Here is a 22,557-nt window from a genome sequence, read left to right on the forward strand (position 1 = left end):
ACATGACTGACTAGGATCTGTTCCATAACTGCTTGTTGAAGCATGCTTTGAAAACTATTACTTTTCATTCTTTGCTTTGTACATATGTTATATTTTACAATTTTTAAAGTTTAAAATAAAAAAGAATAGATGGAGGTCTCCCAGAGAAGAAATTCTGCCTCAAGATGGCAATGTGACCTCCTACCTTAATTTCCTGCCTGCTGATGCCCTACTGACTTTGGATTCCCCAGCTGCCACAATCACATTAGCCAGCTTCTTAAAGTAGGCCTCTTTAAGATATGAGTGAACTACCATAGCCACGCTTGCTCTCCACTTACTGAGCACCAGCTGTGTGCGCCCTGGGAACACCCATCTCTGCCCTGTGGGGTTGACACTCCACTGTGGGAAACAGACAGCAAATATGTAACCAATTAATAATTTAGTGTGAACATGTGTGAAGGCTATAAAGAAAATAAGGTCAGATGAGGGAGGAGTGGCCAGCAGAGTAGACCACTCTGCGATGCTCAGAGAAGGCCAAGAGGGGATACTAGAGCGGAGAAGAATGGTGAGGGCACACTGCCCTGCAGAGCTCTCAGGGAAAAGTGCTTTAGGCAGATCGAACAAGGAAATTACCCAAGAGGGGAATGAACTTGCTGTTTCCAGGAAAAGACAGAAGTGGTGTGTGTCTAGAACACGGTGAGCAAGGGGAAGCCAAAAGGAGTATGGTGGGAGGTTACTCCTCTTACGCCCTGCCTTGGGTCATAAACGTGTGCAGGAAAGGTGCCCTTTTTACTTTCCACGCCTGCTTTTCCACTTTTGACCCAATCAGAATGTCAAATACCGTGAATAAAATAGCACCAATTACAATGCTAACCAATGCAAAATGGGCTTCTTTATTTAAACCTCTTGCCTCTGGGAAAACAGCTACCAAACACTGATCCTGGCAACCCAACTCCAAGGGCAGGCAGGATGTTCCTTTGACTAAACCCAACCAGCTGCAAGGACAGGTTAGATCCTGAGTCCGAGATTGAGTTTCCTGTAGAAAACATTTAGAGGTTTTCCCATTTAAAGGAAAATCTCCAGTATATTTATTAAGTAGCAGGTGCGACTGCATTGTAGTCAGTGGAGAAAAATCATTACTGGAGACCCTGGGGGTAAGTGGCAAGTTTTCTCATTCTGGATTTCAAATTTAATTCAACTCAAGGGAAGCGTCATGAGCTCCAACAGGCTGTCAGCCCTGTGCTGGGGACACACACATCCCCAAACCACAGCCCCCGTATGCAAGAGGCTCCTAACTGAAAAGCCTGCCACAAATTCAGTTAATTGCAATATGCTGGATAAATGCTAGAGCAGAAGTTTGAACAAAATGCTCTAAGAACAAAGAGCAGTGCATGTTTAATTCCATGCAAAATGTTTTGTGGGCTTAGACTAGGCAGATAGAGAAAAATGCATTTTTTCTCAATTAGCAATTACATCTGACTTTAAGATTATAGATTATAGGCTATACCAAGACACAATTCATTATCTACTTCATTCTTGGCATGAAGTGATTTTTTTCCTGAAATCTTCTGTCTAAATGGCAGTTTCTTAATGGAACTAACAGCGAGATGAATGGTACGCTACACTTTTATTGGAAATCTGATGAAACTGTCACCAAACAATAGCCCACCAGTCAGAATGAAAGGTCACAGAGAGTAGCTTGCATCTCTGATTAGCACCGTCCCTTTGAATTTCTTTAGAATTACTCACTGCACAAGTCATTGGAGGGCAACGATAAAACCTTGAAAAGGCAAATTGAACGGTCTCCCATAAACTAATTACATGCAGCAGGTCCACAGTGCACATAATTACTTATTTTCCTCTTAAATAAAAGTACCTAAAGTGAGTAATAAAAGTAGGATGGCCACCCAATTGTGTCCTAGAAATCCCCAAAGTACGCAGAAATCCTGCCAGGTCCCCAGAAAAGAGCTCCACATTACACCCATGGTACTGAGCTTCACTTCAGCATTTAAAATGTACAGGTGCTGACCGCTTTAAGAAAGAAAATACTCCTACAGTCCCAGATCCCCAGTGGTCTTTCCTTCATCAACTCCTCTTCCCGGCTGTATCAGCTAGGGTTCTAGAAAAACAGAATCAGCAAGAGATATCCAGAGATTCAAAATTTTTTAAAGTGTCTCACGTATCTGTGGGAATGTAGAGTCCCAGGTCTGCAGGGCTGGCCGCAAGCTGGTAACTCCGGTGAAGTTCCTTAACGAACTCTCAGGAGAGGCTGGTTGGGCAACCATGGGAATGGAAGAGTCCACATCCACTGGGCGGGCTGTGAAGCTGGTGACTCTGAGGAAGGGTCTGGATGAACTCCACAGGAGAGGCTCGCCAGCTGAAGCAGGAAGAGAGCCTGTCCCTTCTGAATCCTCCTTAAAAGGCGTCCAGTGATTAGATTAAGCATCACTCATTGCAGAAGACACTCCCTTTAGCTGATTACAAATGCAATCAGCTGTGGGTACAGCCAGTATAATCATGATTTAAATCCATGAAATGTCCTCATAGCAACAGACAGGCCAGCGCTTGCCCAACCAGATGACCGGGCACGACCACCTGGTCAAGTTGACACATGAACCTAATCATGACAACAGCCAAATGTTGAGCAAGACATTGAAAGACCTGCCCTCACTCTACCCATCAAATCATGTGTGGCAAACACTACCAATCACTTGCTCAGTCTCCATTCGCCATTTTTTCCTTATCAAGAAAATCCTTATTTGGGGAGGTCTGGCAACATGCCCAGTTAAACACTTACAATTTCCCCACCTCACTCAGGATGGACTCACTTCTGTCCATTGAGCAACAGCCAAAAGATGTTGGTTGACACTTCTGGGAAAATACTTTTTAATAGGAACAGACTCAAGTGCACATGATTTTGTTTTTTGTCCCTCACCCTCCTTCCTTCCCTCTGTGTGAAATATAAGTGTGATGTTACAACTGCAGCAGCCATCTTGGGAACATGAGGAAAAGGTCAAGAGACCCATTCAGTCCTTGGTGTTCTAACATCCTTGAACTACCAGGCCAATCCCTTACTGTTGACATTCCTACCTTTCCCTAAACATGTACCTGCCTTGTTGTTGAATACCCAATATTCTTTAGATACAAGCAGCTGACTGTAATCCCTACTAAACCTCACATCATATCACTCACCCAAAACACTTCTAATCTGGCTTTTATTCCCAGGAGTTCATTAAATAGCTTATTAAAGTCCACCAATGGCCTCTATGTGTAAAATGCAAAGGATAACTTCCGTTTTCCTTGTTTGCTCTCTCAGTAGCCTTCTGTTGACTCCCCCTTTGTTTTCAGTCCCTCCTCCCGGCCCCTGTGAGGTCATATTCTCCCAGCTTCTCCTCTACCTCCCTGTCTGCTCCTTTGAGGACTCATCTTATCAGTTTTCAAACTGTTACATGTTGGAATCCTCCAGGCTCAGTCACAAGCCCTCTATCATCTCATGATTTGCCCTTAGGAAATCTCATCCTTCCTAATTCTTCAGTTATTATCACACTGAGAAAGACTCCTAAAATTGAATCTCCAGTCAGATCTCGGTTGACCTCTAGACTCGCACAACTAACTGCCTCCCCACCTCTCCACTGGCAGGTCCCACGGGCATGTGTCCCACCCACATGCCCAGAACGGAAGCTGTGATGTAGCCCTGCACCAAGACAATCAATCTGGAACAACAGAAGCCAGTCCTTTTACCTCGGCAGAGGGAATTTAATGCAGATAATGGGTCACCTGGATGAAGAAAAGTGAAAACTTCCAAGGGGCTGCTTCCCCACTCTTGGCTGGGGAGGCACAGCCAAGTGGTATTACCCCAAAGTCCTGGAGCCGAGGCCTGGGGACTCGGGAGCCAGAACTGGAGCAGGGTCTACTCAAGGGGAGCCTACAGTCTACAGGAACTAAACCCAAAGAGGAGAGGCAGCCTCTGCCTAAGACAGATCAGAAAGCAGAATGAGAGGGAAGCAATTATCCTGGTTTCTCTACCCCTCCCAACCCTCTACTCTGCCTACAGTATTTCACTACAACCTTCCATGGGGTAAATCAATCCCATGGGGTAAATCAATCAAACAGAAGGTATACTTAGATGGTGAAGCCTGTCACCATCTCTGACTGACCCCTGAACCATGTACTGCTGAGCATCCTCAAAGAAGTTCAGCTAAGACAAAAGATCTATATAGAGGTCAGAGCTGTGACCCCAAGAATAGAGATTCGCAGTCCAAGTCCTATCAAATCAATGGCCTGCTGAAACAAAAGAAACAACAAAGCAACACTCATTGGGGAACAACAACAGAGTTCAGAATCTCCACAATTTGACATCCATAATATCCAAGATGAAGTCCACAGTTACCCAAAATATGAAGATTCAGATACACAGGACAGGGGGTGGGATCACCAAGATGGCTGGTGTGAACCCAAACAGCAGAGAAAGGGCAGAATCAACCTTCCCAAAACTCTGGAAGATGACTGAGACCAGAGGACAAGTGGTTTAAGCTGGATACAGGCACCTTCCTTTCCAACCGCACCACCAGCTGCTACTCCACAGATCCCTCTGGGCTCCTGCAGGGTTTAAGGAAGGGACAATTGACGGGCTGTGGAGCAACAGCGAGAGGACACACAGAGATGGAGGGCAGCCCAGGGGTGGCAACAGTGATAACCTATTCAGTTGAGAACTGAATTTGTAACTTTATTTTAATTAATTTAGATTTTTTAATTGATACCCAATTGTTGGAAAGCCCTTAAGCAAGTTTGGAACAATTTTACTGCCCCTAGGTCTAAGTAGACAAGGGGAGAGGGTGATTAGGAGACCTGGAGCCAACTGGAAAGGGTGATGAAACAATGGGGAAGGACCACCCCCAAGTGTGAGAGCCATGGATAAGGAGGGAAAGGCAAGAGAGGGGTATACTGTCCCAACATGACACTCTCTGGGCATTCTCCAAAGCCTGCCATCAGCCAAATCAAGCCAAATGGCAGAGACCAGGAAGTCTAATGGTCAGCTCCTGGATGGGCAGGGCAGAGCAGGGTGCAGAGTAGATATGGAGGAGCAAAGAAAAGAATCAAGTCCACATAGTCACAACCTGCAGTCACTCTAACAAGCTGGGCCCTCTTAGAAGTCTGGCATGCATGCATGTATACACACATACATACACAGACACAAGTTCACACACACATGTAAACACATACACACAAATACCCAAAGATGTTCCAGCAGCCAGCCCAGGGAAATTGACTGGGAATAAAACAGGACATAAGTTATGCCTCTTCAGAGACCACTGTGATGTTAGAAACCCGTCCCTTTCACCCATCATAGGTGTGACATTCCTCTTAGAGAGCTGCACTGTCCAAAATAGGAGCCACTGACCACATATGGCTACTGAGCCTTGAACCCAGATGATGAGACTGAGCAACTAAATTTTTGTTTAATTTTAATCCATTTAAATTTTTAAAACGGATCTTCTACTGTAGGAAAAATTTTAAGTATGTTTGGAACAACTTGGGTACATGGTTTAATTTTTTCAACTGCAAATTTTACAACATCTAAATACAAATCAACTGTTATTGATGAAAAGTTAGCATCCAAATTGAGAGGGGCTATAAGTTTAAAATATTACACACAGGACCTCAAAGATTGAGTATGGAGAAAAAGAATGTAAATGATCTCATTAGTAGTTTTCACATTGATTCATAATGAAATAATATTTGAAGTATATTGAGTTACATGAATATATTATTTAAATTAATTTTTCCTTCTTTTTCCTGTTTTTAAATGTGGCTACTGGAAATATTTTAATTACACCTGTACCTCATGCATGTTTCTATAGGACAATGCTGATCTAGAGTAAAGAGAACCTAGCCCAGACTTGTGTAAGTCTTAGTTAAACTGCTGCCTCTAGCTTGTTCCATGACTTTGGGCAACACTTTGGCTGTTGGTTGTAGAGGTGGAGTCACAGTAATAGTCAACAGGAAACAATAATAATTGCAACCATTTATTGAGAGCTGATTCTGGGCCAGGCAGTATTACAAATGCTTTACCTGTATCAGTTCATTTAATTCTCACAATGACCCATGAGACGGTCACTGTTATCACCTCTATTTATACACGAGGGGGCTGGAGCAGAGTGAAATCACAGGGTTTGCCAAGGTCACAGGTTAGCGAGTGGCCAAGCTAGAGGTGACCTGGCAGTGTCACCATGGAGTCACAACTCTGAGCCACCTGGCCCTGCTCCTCTGTGCTGGAGAGAAGCCCCTCCAGGCTCCAGGAGGTAGGATCATTGCATAAAACACCAGTAGAAACAGAGAAGCAGCTGAACGCCCACTGCAGCAGTGTGAACAGTGGCCCCCAAAAGATCTGTCACCCTGGAACCTGTGCGTGCAACCTTATCGGGAAAAGGGTGTTGGCAGATGAATTAGTTCAGGATCTCGAGCTAAGACCAACTGCGATGAGGGCGGGCCTAAGTCCAGTGCCGGGTGTCCATGCACAGGAAGAGAAGAGGAGGAGGTTCGGCCTATGGACTCTGTCATACCAACTCCAGGAAACTAAGACGCCACCATCCTGGGAAGATTCGAGAACCTCCTGTGCAGCCGTGCCAGCAGCTAAAGGGAATGAGCGATGCTGAAGCAGGCGGGCATGAGCAGTTCTCCATGTCACATCACTGGGTGAAAAGCAATGCTACTTACAGGGAGATGCCAAAATATATATTTGCCTAGGACCCTACTGAGGAAAAGCTCTGTAAGATGAAACAGCACACTGTACACAGTCGGTTCCCTCCAACAAACCACCCAGCTGGAAGGGACTGTCAGCAGGGGCAATGGCCTTGTCTGTATTGCTCTAGACGTTTTTTGGTAAAGAGACTATTTTCAGTATTACTTGTGTAATTTAAAATACTACTTTTAATAAAGGTTGTAGGGAAAGTGAGAGGATAGAAAGGAATGAGAGCTTGGCCCTTGGATGTGACAGAGCCGTGTCCTGAGAGCATTTGGATCCAGGAGTGCAGGGGGTTGGCATGGGGTAGCACTGGGCAGAGAAGGCCCAGTGGCAGACACTACAGGCGGGAAGGGCACGGGCGGGAGGGGCGGTGATGGTCCGCTACGAGCCCCCAAGTGCAGGCCGGTCTCTGCCTCTGTGACATGCCTGAAACCTTCCTGCCTGGTCGCCAGGGTTAAAGCCATGGCACAGCTAAAGTACGCAGCACATGCTTTAGCACCAAGTATTCACAAAATCATCAGCTGACACTGTGGTCCAGGTACACTCCAGTTTGTCAAAGGTAGGACCCAAGATAATGCTTAAGCAACAGGCCAAAATCCCCTGTGTCGAAGCCTCAAGCATCTGAGATTTACACTTACTCCCTACCAGCCTGCACTGGGGTTCACAGATCTGGGGGGAAACACCGGGCACTAACTAATGGAAACATGCTCCCCAAACACGGCCTGTACCATTTGGAACTTGGTAAATACACTGTGTAGGTGACGGGTTTGTTCAGGAAATCTCAGCTACCAAAATCTAACTTCTAAACTCAAGACTTTACCTAGGCTCCAAGATGGCAGATTTCAGAGCATCTGTGTCTATGCAAAGTTTCCTCAAGAGAAAACTGAGCTTTATCCCTGGAAAAAAAAATTAATAAGGCCTGAATTTTTGGTGCTTCTTGGGGAACATTCACCAAACAGCTTGCTGTTTTTAAGTGTGAAATTTTGACTAAGCATTAAAACGATTATAGCATGCTCGGTGAAATAAGCAAGGCACATAAGGACAAATACTGTATGATGTCACTTCTGTGAAATATCTGGAAATAGCAAATTTGCAGAGATGGAAAGGAGATTAGAGGGCACCAAGATATGGAGGTGGGGGGGAACGGGAAGCTGTTGCTTGGTGGTTACAGAGTGTTCGTAAAGACCTTTTTTTTTTAATGTTTATAGAAGTTTTAGTCATAACTGCCAAAAATGGAAGCACGAGAGATGTCTTTCAAAAGGTGAATGGATAAGCAAAGTGTGGAACATTCACACAATGAAATATTATTCAGTAATAAAATGAAATGAGCTCTCAGCCATGAAAAGACATGGAGAAAATGTAAATGCATCTTGCAAAGTGAAAGAAACCATACGAAAATTCTGTATGTTGCAGAATTCCAACTATATGACATTCTGGTAGAGGCAGAATTAGAGAGAGTGAAATGATCAGTGGTTGCCAGGGATATGGGGGTGTGAGGATGAAGAGGTGGCACTGAGGGGATTCAGGGATAGTGAAACTGTTTTGTGAGATTTTGTGATGTGGGTACGTGGTATGACGCATTTGGTAAAACCCAGAGTAGTGTGCAACACAAGGAGTGAACCCTAATGTAAACTGTGGGCTTCCACTAATAATAATCCGTCAATAATGGTCCATCAGCTGTACTATACCACTAATGCAGAAGTGACTAACAGGGGAGTGTAGATGGGAACTCCCTGTGCAATCTGCACAATTTGTTGGTAAACCTAAAAGTCCTCTAAAAAATAAAATCAAAAAAAAAAATCTAAGCATTAAGGTTACTGACATTCATATTGCAATATGTGGAGATAAAGTTTCCAGGGTCTCTCTCAACCTCAGAAATAATATATTAGGAGTGGGGGGAAAAAATCATAATATTTCAAACTTTCTTGGAACAGTAACAAAACCTAACCTGACTTCAGCCTAGCTTTGCCCCACCACCAACAGCTCTCCCCTTCAAGGCACGCTTTACAACCTTTTGTTAAAAGGCTATTCAGAGCATCGCAGATTTAGATGCTAATGGGTAAGAGAAGCTATTTGGTATCAGAATAATAAATCCAACTTTTGTCCATACTTTCCCCTCTATAATATACACTCTGAAACAGCAAAGCAACATGTGAAAATCTCCCACATCTGCCCCCTTTCCATACATCTCCAGCTCTGAAATTAGATCTGAGCACATCTTATCTGCATTCATTGTCAATCCAAGGCTTCATCTGAGCCAGAATGAAATATGTCACATTTCATTCATTAAAGACCGGATTAAAACAGACAATCAGTTATACTGGGAAAAAAGACATTTCCTTGGGCCTAAAAAAACATATTTTAGTTTGAGAGACTGAATATACAAATAGACAGTGACAATATACAAGAATACATCTCCAACCTAGAGCTTGGCAGGAATTGGAGGAGCCAAACCAGTCTCTGCAGCAGTGATTGCCTATCATGGGCAGACCTTCTCTATTTTTTGCCATTGCTGTCAACCAGGACCTGCCAGAGAAAGCCAAATATATTACCTCAGCCAATCAGAGAAGATGCCCCAATTCCAAATAGGCCGTCTCCAGCTTCCCCATGCCAACAACCTCCAATCACCACCACCTGAAGCCTTCCCTTTTATTCACTCTAAAGCTTCCCCACTCCCCCACCTGCTTGGAGTCTCTGCCAAGTGCAAGTGATGGTGCTGCCTCCTTCCTGCTGAAGAAAGAGCCTCTGTTTGTTCTCATCTGGAGGGTCTTCATTTATTTCCACAATTTCAATGCACTTCCCTCCAGCCATAAAATAAAGGACTTCTCTAAGCATAATAAATAATAGTCCTACCTATCAAGGCATGAAAACAAGAAAATACATGATGCCCCGGAGATGTTTGATAGGTGAAGCAATCTCATTTCCATCTAGACAAGCAGAACAGCCCAGAAGAGTGGCTTAAAATGAGAGCTCTCAACTCACACATACAGGCCCACACCCCAGTTCCACCACTTCCCCACTGCAGGACCACAGAAAGGTAACCCCTAACACCTCTCTGAGTCTCAGTTTCCACATCCCGAAAATGGATGAAAATAAAACTTACCTTGTATGGTGGCTGTGATAATAGAGGAAGAGAATGCATACAAAGGGTTAGCAGAGAACCTGGCACAAGTACATACTTGTGAAAAGTCACAGTAATGTATCAATAGTATGTAAAATTGATATATTTACTAATATAAATAATAGTACCAATTGACAATTACTGAGCACCTGCTGTGTGCCAGGCACCCTTCTAAGTCCTGTACATGAAGTGACCAATTTACTCAACACAGCCAATGATGGTAGTGGGGTAATGGTGGTTTTATTTCCTGTGATAAACCCGCTGCTCACTTCTGACTTCCCAACACACATAGGAATGAGTTGGTGATGTCTGTTCTCAGAGATCAGAATCTAGCTGCTCTCGTAGTATTTATCCCTTTTCTCTGTTTCTTTGAAACAGGAGTTTCAAAATTAAAATGCCCACAGGAGCCAGATGGATAACATTCAGAAGCAAAGCGGGCCAGGCATAAGACACAAGGGAGCGGTGGGGCCTGGGGTGCTAGACAACACATGATGCATCTAAATAGGGAAACCACTAAGTATGCCACGTTGCCAAATCTCCAAAACACTTTCAAAGAAAATGGTCTGCGAAGTCTCCTGTTGGTAGAAGTTGGCGGCTCTTTTAAATTTTTTTAAAGAATGGCAAGTAAGGTGAATAAGGCATACATTAGATTTAACTATAGCCACCAGTTTACAAACTCTAGGTTCTTCTCCTTTGGGACAGTACCAGGTTCCCACAACTAAAGTTTAAATAACGATGGGGGAACACTGCTTTGGCTGAACTGCCTCTTATTTGTCCCTCTCCGTCTCCTGCCCCTCCAGTCCAAAGCTCAAGTAGGAAGCTGAAACCCTAGAGGGCTCCCCAAAGGAAGAGGCCCTGGAGTTCACAATCATGAGCCTCCCCACCCCCCAGCTCTGTCTCCAGGATGCTAAAAATTCATGCTTTCAAGACAAGGCAAAGTCTGTCTTAGAGTCCACTCAGCTCTAAGACTATACTTCTGTAGGAAAAAAAGAAAATCTTAAGGGGTTCCTACTGACCAACAAGATAGCATTTCAGGGCCCCTATCATCAGGGTGCTGGTTTCTCCAGTCTCCCTAAATCAACCCTCAGCCCTGGCCTGATGGGGCCACACACAACCTGGGCAGGCAGCAGGTGCCCTTTGTGTCCCTGACAGGCAGTGGGGCTTTGGGTGAAAGGCACGAGTTCCAGACCATCCCACACTCCCCTCCCCAGCCCTCACTGTGACTGTGGGAGAGCTACCAAACTTCTCTGTGCCTCAAAAAACTGGAGATAATAATGGTACTCACCTCTGAGAGTTGTTTGTTAGATTTTAATGCGTTAAGTCACATAAAGGACTTAGAACACAGCCTGGAACATTTTACATCCTCAGTGAATATTAGCTAGCACTGTTCACACCACTTCCTGGCCTGAAATGCCATTCTCAAGCAGGTACCAAGGCTTACAGATCATCTTCCCTCCCCTTCCTTTTTATACCTCTCATCCAGCATATTCTTGCATGCCAGTTATGGCAAACAGGCTTTGTCTTAGGTGTCAATTCCCCAACACAGATACTGGTAAGAGGCTCCCTGGAGCAGTGGGCTCTGTGCTGCAGTCAACTAGTTAATGTCTGCCATGGCAGAGGGGGGTGTTCATGTCAATTAGTAACGTCTGCCATGACAGAGGGCTTCCTGAAGAGCTGCAGTTGATTAATAATGTCTGCACATGATACAGAGGGATGGGGCAAGAGGTGTCTCTTTGCCCACCTTGGTTTCTAGCAAGTAGCTGGCATACCTTATATTGAAATAACCTCTGTAGAGTTGGATTCTTGGATTCAGCAGTTCTCTGAAAACAGGAAATGGGTTTTAGACCACCCCACACCCACCACTGGAGTGACCAGCACAGCCAGAGTCCACACCAAGTTCTGACTCAGCACCCACCAAAGACTAACCCAAGGGGCTCCATCAGGAACCTGGCTAACCACAGGCTACCCATTCCATGGACCTGCTGACAGGTGTCTGAGCAAGCAGACCTCCAGAGAGAGCCAGGGCCTCAATCTGGACCCTGAGGAGAGGGACCACAGTCGGCTCACAACTGGTGACTCACCTCTCCATATTTGCACCCACAAAAAAGCCCCACCCATGCTGGGATTGACATGTCTGTCCACTACTTCATCACCTGAAAGCCAGGGAACAACCACCAGCCAACAAGCACTAAGGACTCTTAATGGGCCAGGTTCTCAGTGTTTTATTAATTCATGTAATCCTCATAACCCCAGAAGCAAGGTCCAAAATTATCCCCATCTCACACATGAGGAAACTGAGGCACAGAGAGGTTGACGATTTCCATAAGGGCACATGGCCTGTATGTCTGCTATATCCTACTGTCATCCAAGAGCCTTTGCGAGATGGGTTTGTCTACCTAGCACATAGCAGTTACCCCTTTTGTGATCCTAATATCCAGTCTTCTTCATCAGATTGGGGCAGCTGATTCACCTTACCAAAATATTCTTTACTGAGGAAAAAGACATCAACTCAGAATGTTCCTTCAGGTAGTTAAAAGCTGGATTCATTTACAAAGTTTTCACTTATGTGCAGCATCCTAGGAATCTGTCTGACTCAGCGAATAAGGCAGCAACAGGTTGAGACTACAGTGGGAGAAATTCCAAAGCTCCCTGGAAGGGGAAGCACAGGGACCATACACACACTCCTAAACTACGCTCTCAGAGCAGCTGTTTATAGTTCTCATCGCACAACAGAACTACCTGTGAAGTTTTCAGAAAAGGGTCCTACACAGGATCCACCCCAGATATTCTGATTTTCTTTGTCTGGAGCAGAACTCAAAATAATGCTCATGAAAACCAGTAGTCTTGAAGAATGGTGTTTCACTTTCAGAAGCACCAGGTAAGGAGAACATGGAAGCAGCAAACATCAGTGGAGCCCCTGATGCCCTGTGAGGCCATCGCCCACAGCCTATTCTCCCAGCGACTTTCCATTTACTCTCTCTCTTGAAGAATGTCTCATGAACGCTGCCTTTCTATCCTCAAATTTCTGTTTCTACAAATTTCCTGTCCATGTTCTAATCCCCAGAACCTGCCACCTTATAAGGCAAAGGGGACTTTGCAGATTAGATGAAGTTACAGATCTTAAGAGGGAGAGCCTATCCTAGATTACACAGGTGGGCACGATGTGACCACAAGGGTCCTTACAAAAGGGAGGCAGAGGATCAGAGGCAGAGAAGATGTGACAACAGAAGCAGATGCTGGAATGATGTGGGGCCACGAGCCAAAGGATTCTGGCAGCCCCTGGAAACTAGAAAAGACAAGGAAACAGATCTTCCCCTAGAACCTCTAGAAGGAACATTAGGCTTCTGACCCCTAGAACTGTGGGTGAGTCACTTTGTGTTGTTTTAAGTCACTAAGTTTCTGATAGTTTATTAGAGCAGCAGTAGGAATCAAATATACTTACTTCCAACCCTTTAGGACCCTCCTTCCTATCACTCTGCCTAAAAGGCAAACTTGTGGCAAAGCCCCCACTCCGGCAGTCTCGTCCCCACAATCACCAGAGCTGGCGGTGGTAGACAGTCTCCAAGATGTGTGGAGAATTCTCAAGGAACCACACATACAAAGATGAGCATGCCACCAAGCATTTGGGAGAACAATGGCGAGCCCAAACTCACAGAGGAATTAGCCTCTGACAGCAAAGAATGCGTTGCACAAACAGAACAAGACTCTAGTGTTGTAGAGTGCAATCAAAATCCTCATAGAGATGTGAAAGGATATTGGATCCATAAGAATCAACTTGAAATAACAGTATTGATGAGTTGGTTGTTGAAGTTTTTTGTAAAACTCAGTAAATAATCTGAATACCAAAAAATGAGTCGTAGGGGGAGGGCCACAGTGGCTCAGCAGGTAAGAGTGCTTGCCTGCCATGCCCGAGGACCCAGGTTCGATTACCGGTGCCATGTAAAAAAAAAAATGAGTCATAGGAAAGGTGATGAATGGAAAATTTGACTGGAACAATCCCACAGAATACTCAGCATAAGTACCAGAAGGAAAGAAAAGACAAGAAAAAGGCACAAAGGACAGAAGGAAAATTTCTAGCATCTACCCAAGAGAAAAAGATAAAATAGAAGAACATGAATCCACGCTGAACAGAGGACTGGGTCTTCAAAGTGAAGGGCCCCCTAAGTACCAACCAGGATGGTGGCAGCACCAAGAAGAGGCTGTAAGTAATCAAACCACCTGTTCTAGGTTGTTAGCTGCCAGAATGCAATATACCAGAAATGGAATATGGCTTTTAAAAAGGAGAATTTAATAAGTTGCTAATTCGCAGTTCTAAGGCTGAGAAAACGTCCCAGTTAAAGCATGTCTACAGAAATGTCCTTAAAAGTAAGTCTATAGAAATGTCCAATTTAAGGCATCCAGGGAAAGATAATTTGGTTCAAGAAGGCCAATGAAATTCAGGGTTCCTTTCTCAAGTGGAAGGGCACATGGTGAACACAGAGTTTCTCTCTCATCTGGAAAGGCACACAGTGAACACAGTCAGGGTTACTCTCTCATTTGGAAGGGCACATGGTGAACATGGTGTCATCTGCTAGCTTCTTCTCCTGGCTTCCTGTTTCATGAAGCTCCCCAGGAGACATATTCCTTCTTCATCTCCAAAGGTCGCTGGCTGGTAGACTCTGCTTCTTGTGGCTATGTCATTCTGCTCCGCTCTCTCTGAATTGCTCATTCTCTAAAATGTTTCCTCTTTTATAAGACTCCAGAAACTAATCAAGATCCATCCAAATGGGTGGAGACACACTTCAACCTAATCCAGTTTAACAACCACTCTTGATTAAATCACATCTCCAGGGAGATCTGACTACAGTTTCAAACATACAATACTGAATAGGGATTCGAAGAAATGGCTGTCTTTACAATATGGGATTAGGATTAAAACATGGCTTTTCTAGGGACCATATGTCATTTCAAACCAGCACATCACCTAAACCTAAAGTTGACCCCAAAAAGTGTGATGGTGTTTTAGTCTACAAGTTGCCAGAATGTAATATATCAGAAACAGAATTGCTTTTAAAAAGGGGAATTTAATAAGTTGCTAGTTTACAGTTCTAAGGCCAAGAAAATGTCCCAATTAAAACAAGTCTATAGAAGTGTCCAATTTAAGGCATCCAGGGAAAGATACCTTGGTTCAAGAAGGCCGATGACATTCAATGTTTCTCTCTCAACTGGAAGGGCACATGGCAAACATGGTGGCATCTGCTGGCTTTCTCATGGCTCTACAAAAAAAAGGACTCTCTCCAAAATGTTTCCTCTTTTAAAGGATTAATGGGTGGAGTCACAACTCCATGGAAACTATCTAATCAAAAGTTACCACCCACAATTGGGTGGGTCACATCTCCATGGGAACAATCAAAATGCTCCCACCCAGCAATACTGAATGAGGATTAAAGGACATGGTTTTCTGGGCTCCACCACAGATTCAAACCAGCACAGTAAATAAACAACACAAACTCTGGAACTAATTGAGAACATACAAGATACAGGCAAAGTAATTTCAAAATAAAATGTGCAGGCCTTAAATATATTATTAGAAAATAAGCAGATTGAAAAGAAAAAAAAGTTTCTTCAACTGAGGGAACTAAAGACGACTCCCCAAAACAAACCCAAAGAAATAGCAGGAAGGGATTCAGGGAAACAGAAAAAAAGCACTTAAGCCTTTAGTAAGATGGAAATATTGATCAGTAAAGCGAACCATTATTTCTTTGAAAAGATCAATGAACTAGATTAAGAAGTCAGATGATTTTTTTAATGAGACGACAGAAATTAGAAGGAAGAGATATAACAACAATTATACAGGAAGTTTTATAAAATTTTGAGAATATTATACTCAAATAAACATCAAATTTGGAAACCACTAAAATGCTCACACAAGTCTGAAAAGTCATGCCCAATATGTTCTTTACAACATTTGAAAACAGTCCATGTTCCCATGCCTATCATGGTAACATGGTACAGACCAGTTATGGAAAATAAAACACGAATCTAAACAACTCTTCTTAGATCATCAGAAAACTGAGGCCACAGGGCAAACACTGGAGAGGCAGCAGATGCAGAGATTCACAAGCAACCAGATCAGAAACCACTGCTGGAGGCAGCATTGGGTGGGAGTACCATCAAATTTCACCTTCAGCCATGAAGAAGAAATGAAGTCTTCCTCAGACTAATAAAAATTGAGGGAATCTGTTGTGGACAGACCTGCCTTGCAATACAAGCTGAAAGAAGTTCTTCAGCGAGAAGGAAAGTAGGATACTGTCAGAAACTCAGCTCTCCATCATGAAAGGGAGAGTGTTCAGGAAGGAGTACATGAAGTAAAGGCAGAAGGTAACCCTCAAAATGAGAATGTGAGACCACGCCAGCCAAAGGCAGCCTTGAAATCCCAAAGAGAGACTCATGGAAGAGGACAGAAACACCAGCAAGGGTTCCCAGCCACTGGTGGCTAAGGTGGGTCCAGCTGATTGACGGGTACAGAAGTACTGTGACTCTGGAGTCACAGAATGAGAAGGCCATTCCCCTTTCAGTTCTCTTCCAACCCGTCTGGTGATATCTGGAGACCGTCTCAGCTGGGGGCTGGTCTTTAGCTCCACTCTAACACAGGCTGTGTAGGTTAAAGACAGTCCCAAGCTCTTAGTACGCTTCCCGTTAGGGGATGGAAGAATACGGTCACCTCTTCTTGATTCTGGGGTGGCCTTAGTGACTCCTTAACCAACAGGAGGCAGAGGCAGTTAATCTGCTCTAGGATTCTGGCGTGAGGTCATAAAAAGCCTTGCAGCGCCCACCCAGACCTCCTGGCACCCAGCTGCCATGCCGGAAAAGGACGAGCCAGTGAAGATGTGACGCAAAGCACAGCAGCCAGCAGCTCCAGGTGCAGGCTCAGCACCAGCCAGTATCCCCTGCCCAGCTGAGCAAGAGCTATGGCGAGCACCCAGCCCCACGGACCCTGCAGTGCCTGCACCCCACCGCCCTCTGCCAGCCCGTGAGAGATGCGACAGAACCACCGGGTGATCCAAAGCAGTTCCCAGAACCAGAGAAGAGCAGTAAAATTATTGCCAAAAAATCAAATCTATACTTCTTCCTGGATATATATGAATGTAAATGCAAAATAAAATACTCTGTTTTTGTTTTTGAAACTCATTGTTTCTTTTAACTCATTAACTGGGGAAAGGGCTGGTATTTGAAAGGAAGATTCAAGTGAAACATTCCGCATACAGACATTCACCCATCACTCCACACCCTAAGTCCTCCATTCAGCCACATAGCCATCTCCCCACCCTCCCCTCCCCACAGGGTTTAGCCTTATGCTCTCTCGTTTGGGGGGGGGGGGCTGTGACATTAAAGAGGCTGTTGTCACTCACCCTGGGCCCACCCTGGACCCACCTGGGGGCTGGGTGGTGCAGGGACTGCTCCACGTGCAGGAGCACTGCCTCGCCCCAAAGATAGGGGGCAGCGGAGGGAGCCCGAAGGGCAGGGCCCAGAGCAAGGGTGGGGGCAGGGGAAGGGGACAGGGCGGGGAGCCTGCCCATGGTTCCTGGTTGCCTCTGGAACTGAGGGGCCCCCCGAGCCTCAAGGGTCACCCTGGAGTAGCAGATGAACCCAGTTCGTGGCATTGCCAGCTGTCAGCCCAGTTTTGTGGCTTCCCCTCCTGCAGCCAACAGCAAGCAGGACCCCCTTCATGGGGGTCTGAGTCCCAGCTCTGTGGGGCCAAGCTCCGGCTTCTTTCTTGTGCCCCCCCCCCCCCACGCATGGGACCGAGCTGCCTCCCACGGACGCCCTCCACCACCCCAAATCACACCCTGAGGTGCCTGTCCCATGGCCTTGCGACCCAGCCAACAGTCCCCCGGGCCCAAGGGATGCTTCCTGATACCGAGTCCCTGCTCCCAATACAGGAAAGGGCTTCCTCACTTCCGACCTACCAGGTCCCCCACTTTATCCTTCCACCCATTTGAAACGCATTCATCTCTCATGAACCCCTCGCTGCCCATCCCAAAACACAGTACACTCCTCCCTGAACCCCTGTACCCTTTGGTCCCCACGACTCGACAGTGACCGTCTATTTTAGGGGCCAACACACCACGGCCAAAGGGCCGCATTCAGCCCCTACTATGCTTGTCTTTCGGGGCGCAGCCCATGTCCTCCCCAGCCCTCTTCCCAGACAGATCTGCAGCGCAGGTGTCTAAGTGTCCCATTCCACCAGGGACACAGCAAACGCGCGACACCCCTTTCACCTGCTCACGACCCCTGACCCACCCGGAGGCGACTCCTGACACACGGGACCCAAAGGGCAGCTTACCTGAGGGTGAAGCGGTCCACAGCAGAGCTGCTGGTCAGGGACACCGAGAAGGTGGCCGTGGCCCCATCCCGGAGCAGGTTCAGGGGCACCGAGAGGACGAGGTTCTCGTCGAGGCTCAGCAGTGACCACTTGAGGTCGTCCTGAGTCGGGTAGACCACCACACTCCCGATGCGCTCCCGGGCAGGGGGTGCTGGCCGGGGTCCGTCCCGGCCCGAGGGGATGTTGTTTTCCCACTTGCCGTCCTCCTCCAGGGGACAGGCGCCTGCCTCATCGGCCGGGGACAGCGCGAAGAAGAGTTCGAGCGCCGTGCCCCCCAGCACAGCTGGGATCTCCTCCTCAGGCTCCAGGTCCAGGCCTGAGCTGAACCACTCGGGCAGCAGCTCCAGCTCGGCCACGCACAGCCCCGGGGCCCCGCGCAGCCGGCAGCTGGCCGCCACCTCCCTGGCCTCGGGAAAGGCGAACATGGTGACACAGGGGAGGCTGTCCTCGGGGTGGCCGCCGTCCCAGGCCATCCCGGTGATGTAGAAGAGGGTCTGCACCTTGGGCCTGTTGGAGTAGATGGAGCTGTCGAGGATGTGGGATCTGAGCTTCCAGTTGAAGGGGAAGCGCTCCATGTTTGCAAAGGGCGTGGCAGTCAGCATGAGCTCTGGGGGGATGAGCTTCTGCACCGAGAAGGGGCCGTAGCTGGCGTTGAGCAGGGGGGGCATCCTGGCCCGGTAGATGAAGAACGGCTCGGCCCGGGCCTGCAGGCTGGAGTTTCTAGTGAGGTCCTGGTTGGTTTCTTTGAGGAAGAAGGCCTGCTGGGCGTCCGAGATGTGCAAGCTGCTGGGGAGGTAGGCAGGAAGCGAGGAGAACCTCTGCAGGCTGTTCACGATCCCGCGACTCTGTACCGCTGCATGAGAGGGGAAAGTAGAGGCAGGGTGAAGGCCGCATGCCCAGGCTCATGCGAGCCACGCGGCCTGTGCCCCCAACCCCCAACTGCCTAACAGTGCACTCTTCAGCCTCCCACCACCCCAGGCTTGGCCTGTGAGCCCTGAAAGTCCAGAGAGGCTGCCCTCCAGGAGTCTCCAAAAGAACCTCCAAATGCCCAGGGTACAGAGGATCAGGGAGTGTTCACCACTAATGGGGAGGTGGGGGGGTGCACAAAGTTGCCTCCTCTTGTGTTCAAAAATCCCCAGACCCAAAGATGAGGATGCAGCAAAATCTCCCCATCACAACACTACCCTGTGCAACAGGCCAAGGCTTTTTATTACTTGTGCTGATTTCCAGCACTCCTATATGTGACATCTACATGGGACCACAGCTCCTTGGGGACACCAATATGGCTTCATAATTCTTTTGGAAAGGAAGGCAAAGCTATGGACCAACAACCCATATCTAGAAATCTCTCCTCCAGAAATACTAATGAGAATATACAGATATTTGTCTATAAAAATGTTCCCTGTAGCATCATTTTGAATTGTAAACAGACTTAAGAACTTACCATGCTGCAGCCAGATATGAATCAGGCTCTGATAAATGACTCTGCCACCTCCTGAGCAATCTTAAGCAAGTTACTTAACCTCTCTGGGCTTCAAACTTCCTCATAGATAAAGTAGGATAAAAACAAATTTTACCTTGTTGGGTTGTTATAAGGATTAATGAGTTAATAAAAATGAAGTGCTCAGAACAGTGCCCAAGACATATAAATGCTCAGTGAATATTTATCTGCTGTTATTATTTATTATTTTAATTAGTACTACAGGTTTGTCAGTAGGTGGCTAGGAAAACTATACAATTTAATGCGGATTAATAGGTGGCTGTAAAAACCATAGGGTGGAATTATATGTACGTATTTGAAAGGATATCCACAATATTTTATTAACTGGAAAAAAGAAATTGCAAGTATGTCACATGATCCTATTTGAGTAATTTAAAAATTTTTATATTTGTGTGTATAAACATACATAACAATGTTTTATAGAACCCAAAAGAGAAAAAGATTTGTGCTCTTCACCATCTATGCTTCTATATTTCCTTTTAATGTGTTACAACCATGTATTACCTTCTTAATTTAAAAAACACATTTCTTACTGTGTTAATTTCTAATGGAAAATTCAGAAAGCAAAGGCCCAACAAGCTTGTTGAAACTGAAGATAGCCCACCGGGAAGCAGGGGTGGGCAAGGTTTTTTCTTCTTCCCCAAGATAAAACCCCAGCACTGAAGCTCCTGCCCCCTCAGGGTTTCCCACCAAGGCAAAACGCAATGAAAGTGATATTGGTGTTTAAAATATAGCATCTAGAAGATGAAAAGGCAAAGAAATATCATTCCACAGACCCCTATCCTGCTAATTTGTTTTTTTTTTTTTTACAGTCTGTTACAAATTCTACAAATTACAACTTTCTATTGATTTAAATATTTTTTTGGCCTTTTTCTAGACTGTCTTTGGTAAGCTTCCTTTCCCAGAGGGTGATGGAATTGTAATCTGGAGACTGAAAAAGGTACAACCCTGTGGGGCTGATGCATCTTTCCTTCCAAGAAGATGTTTAGAAAGCAAGTTCTCCTCATGGTTTCTGCCCCAAGGAGCTGGGAACTTCAGAGGAGGACCTGGTTAGCACACATGCAGCCATTATGAAACTGTGTATCAAGGCCCTTAAAAACGTGCGGTTCTCTCTTCACCCAGGCATTGACTATAAGGAAACAGTGAAGAGATGGGAAAGGAGATTAATGTGTAACCATGTTCATCACAAGCATGATTTATAACAGGAACACATTGGAAGCAACCTAAAAACCCATCGTTAGGGAAATGACTAGATAAATTACTCAAGCCACACCATGGGTATGATAGCCTATCATCCAAACCATGATTTAAACAAATATGTACTGTCATGAGAAAATAATAAAGCACGTTAAGTGACAAAGAAGACATTAAAGCTTTGTCTAAATGATCCCAGCTGTTAAAAAGAAATGCACACACACAAACACATGCATATACATAAACACACACACAATATATTCACTTTCACCACGTTGACCTGAGTTTCCTTAGAAATGTGTCTATCTAAATTGGGCAGGATTTGGATCAAAGAGAGGAGGGAGAGAGGATTTTGCAGAATTAGCCTCATCTAAAGGAAACTTTTGGCTGCTGCTGCCACCAAGGGGTAATTTGTATTTTGACGTTAGGCAGTGCGGAATAAATTTAAATTAGATTTTTGTCGGTTTATTTTCCCCTCCAAACCAGAAAGTTAAATTCTGGTTAAATCTGCCTAGTAATTAATTGGCACCGCAAACTGCAGTCAATCTATTCTATGGTGCAACAATGTCTTTTTGCTAAACTAAGTGGGCAGCCTGCCAACCAGATCTAGAGGTGAGAGGTGCAGATTTTACCATCTTGTAAAATGTAAGGGCAGTCCAAGGAAAGGTTTACTCTGATGCGTGTCCAGATATGGGAAAGGATATTAAAATAAGTGCACAATTCAATATATTTAGCTTTCATTGTGGATAAGTTCATTGTTTCCTTCATCTTGCCTGTGAGTATTTTTTAAAACGCTCAACTGATTCACAAGAAATTTAAAGCTGTGCCTTCTCTCTTGTTTATTGTGGCCAAAGCCTCCATTTTCTCTGAAAAAGCACCGTGAGGTTTATGCTCCTGCCCCACCATAATAACTCAAGCAAACAGCAATACACATTCCTTCTGAAAGCTTATATGGAAAATCATAAACCTCAGCTGCCAGGGCTTCATCCTGTCCTCGAACCAGATTGCAACAAAATAGGATATCTGAATTTAGTAGCACTTTATGAAGCCAAGGGCCTGTGTCCTGGGAACTGCACCCTGGCCTGAGAAGCCAGCACCCCTCCCTTTAATTCCAAAATGTAATAAAGGAGCACCATTCTTTTCCCGTTGGCAGGTAGACCTTGTGACCCGCGTGCTGCATGTGAAATGAGGCCCCATTCAATCCGCGATTTCCAAGAGGGCTCACCCCTTCCCGCACTCCCAGCTGGGTGCGGTGGGCACTGAGAGCAGGGAAGGAGAAAGAAGGCTTAATGAGCCCAGGCTGAAAAGGGGCGCTGGTCTCAGCCTTTCTCAGGAGCCAGAAAGAAAACCAAGTTCAGGCCTGGAGGAAGCGCAAGGTGTTGTAAAAAGACACTCCATGGCAAAAGGCTTCCCTGCCTGGGCATGGCCAAGGACAGATGGCACCAAGGAAGCCCCAAGAGCCTCGGGGGAAACTAATGGCCTCCTGGAAGGAAGCAGCTCATAAAGTGCTGGGGTCCCGGCAGGACTCTGGGACCTCAAGTGCACGAATGGATGTCACCGTACGAAAATTACTAGTAGACCAGTGCCCTGGTCAGGATGGGCAGGACACGTAGCCCCAAGCGCCAGGCAGAGTCTATACTATTACTCACCCC

At 45.8% G+C, this 22,557-nt stretch overlaps 1 protein-coding gene across 2 annotated transcripts in view; it reads right to left on the reverse strand.

Moving 5' to 3' along the window:
- Positions 1-22,557, reverse strand: part of TMEM132B (transmembrane protein 132B) — a 403,264-nt gene that overhangs the window by 244,761 nt on the left and 135,946 nt on the right. For both annotated transcript variants that reach the window (XM_077159552.1, XM_077159553.1), the window contains exon 2: positions 18,172-19,063. In XM_077159552.1, the coding sequence (XP_077015667.1) occupies positions 18,172-19,063 (892 nt within the window). The remainder of the gene's footprint in view (positions 1-18,171; positions 19,064-22,557) is intronic.

Source organism: Tamandua tetradactyla, chromosome 5 (genome assembly GCF_023851605.1).
Source record: "Tamandua tetradactyla isolate mTamTet1 chromosome 5, mTamTet1.pri, whole genome shotgun sequence".
NCBI classification, from domain to species: domain Eukaryota; kingdom Metazoa; phylum Chordata; class Mammalia; order Pilosa; family Myrmecophagidae; genus Tamandua; species Tamandua tetradactyla.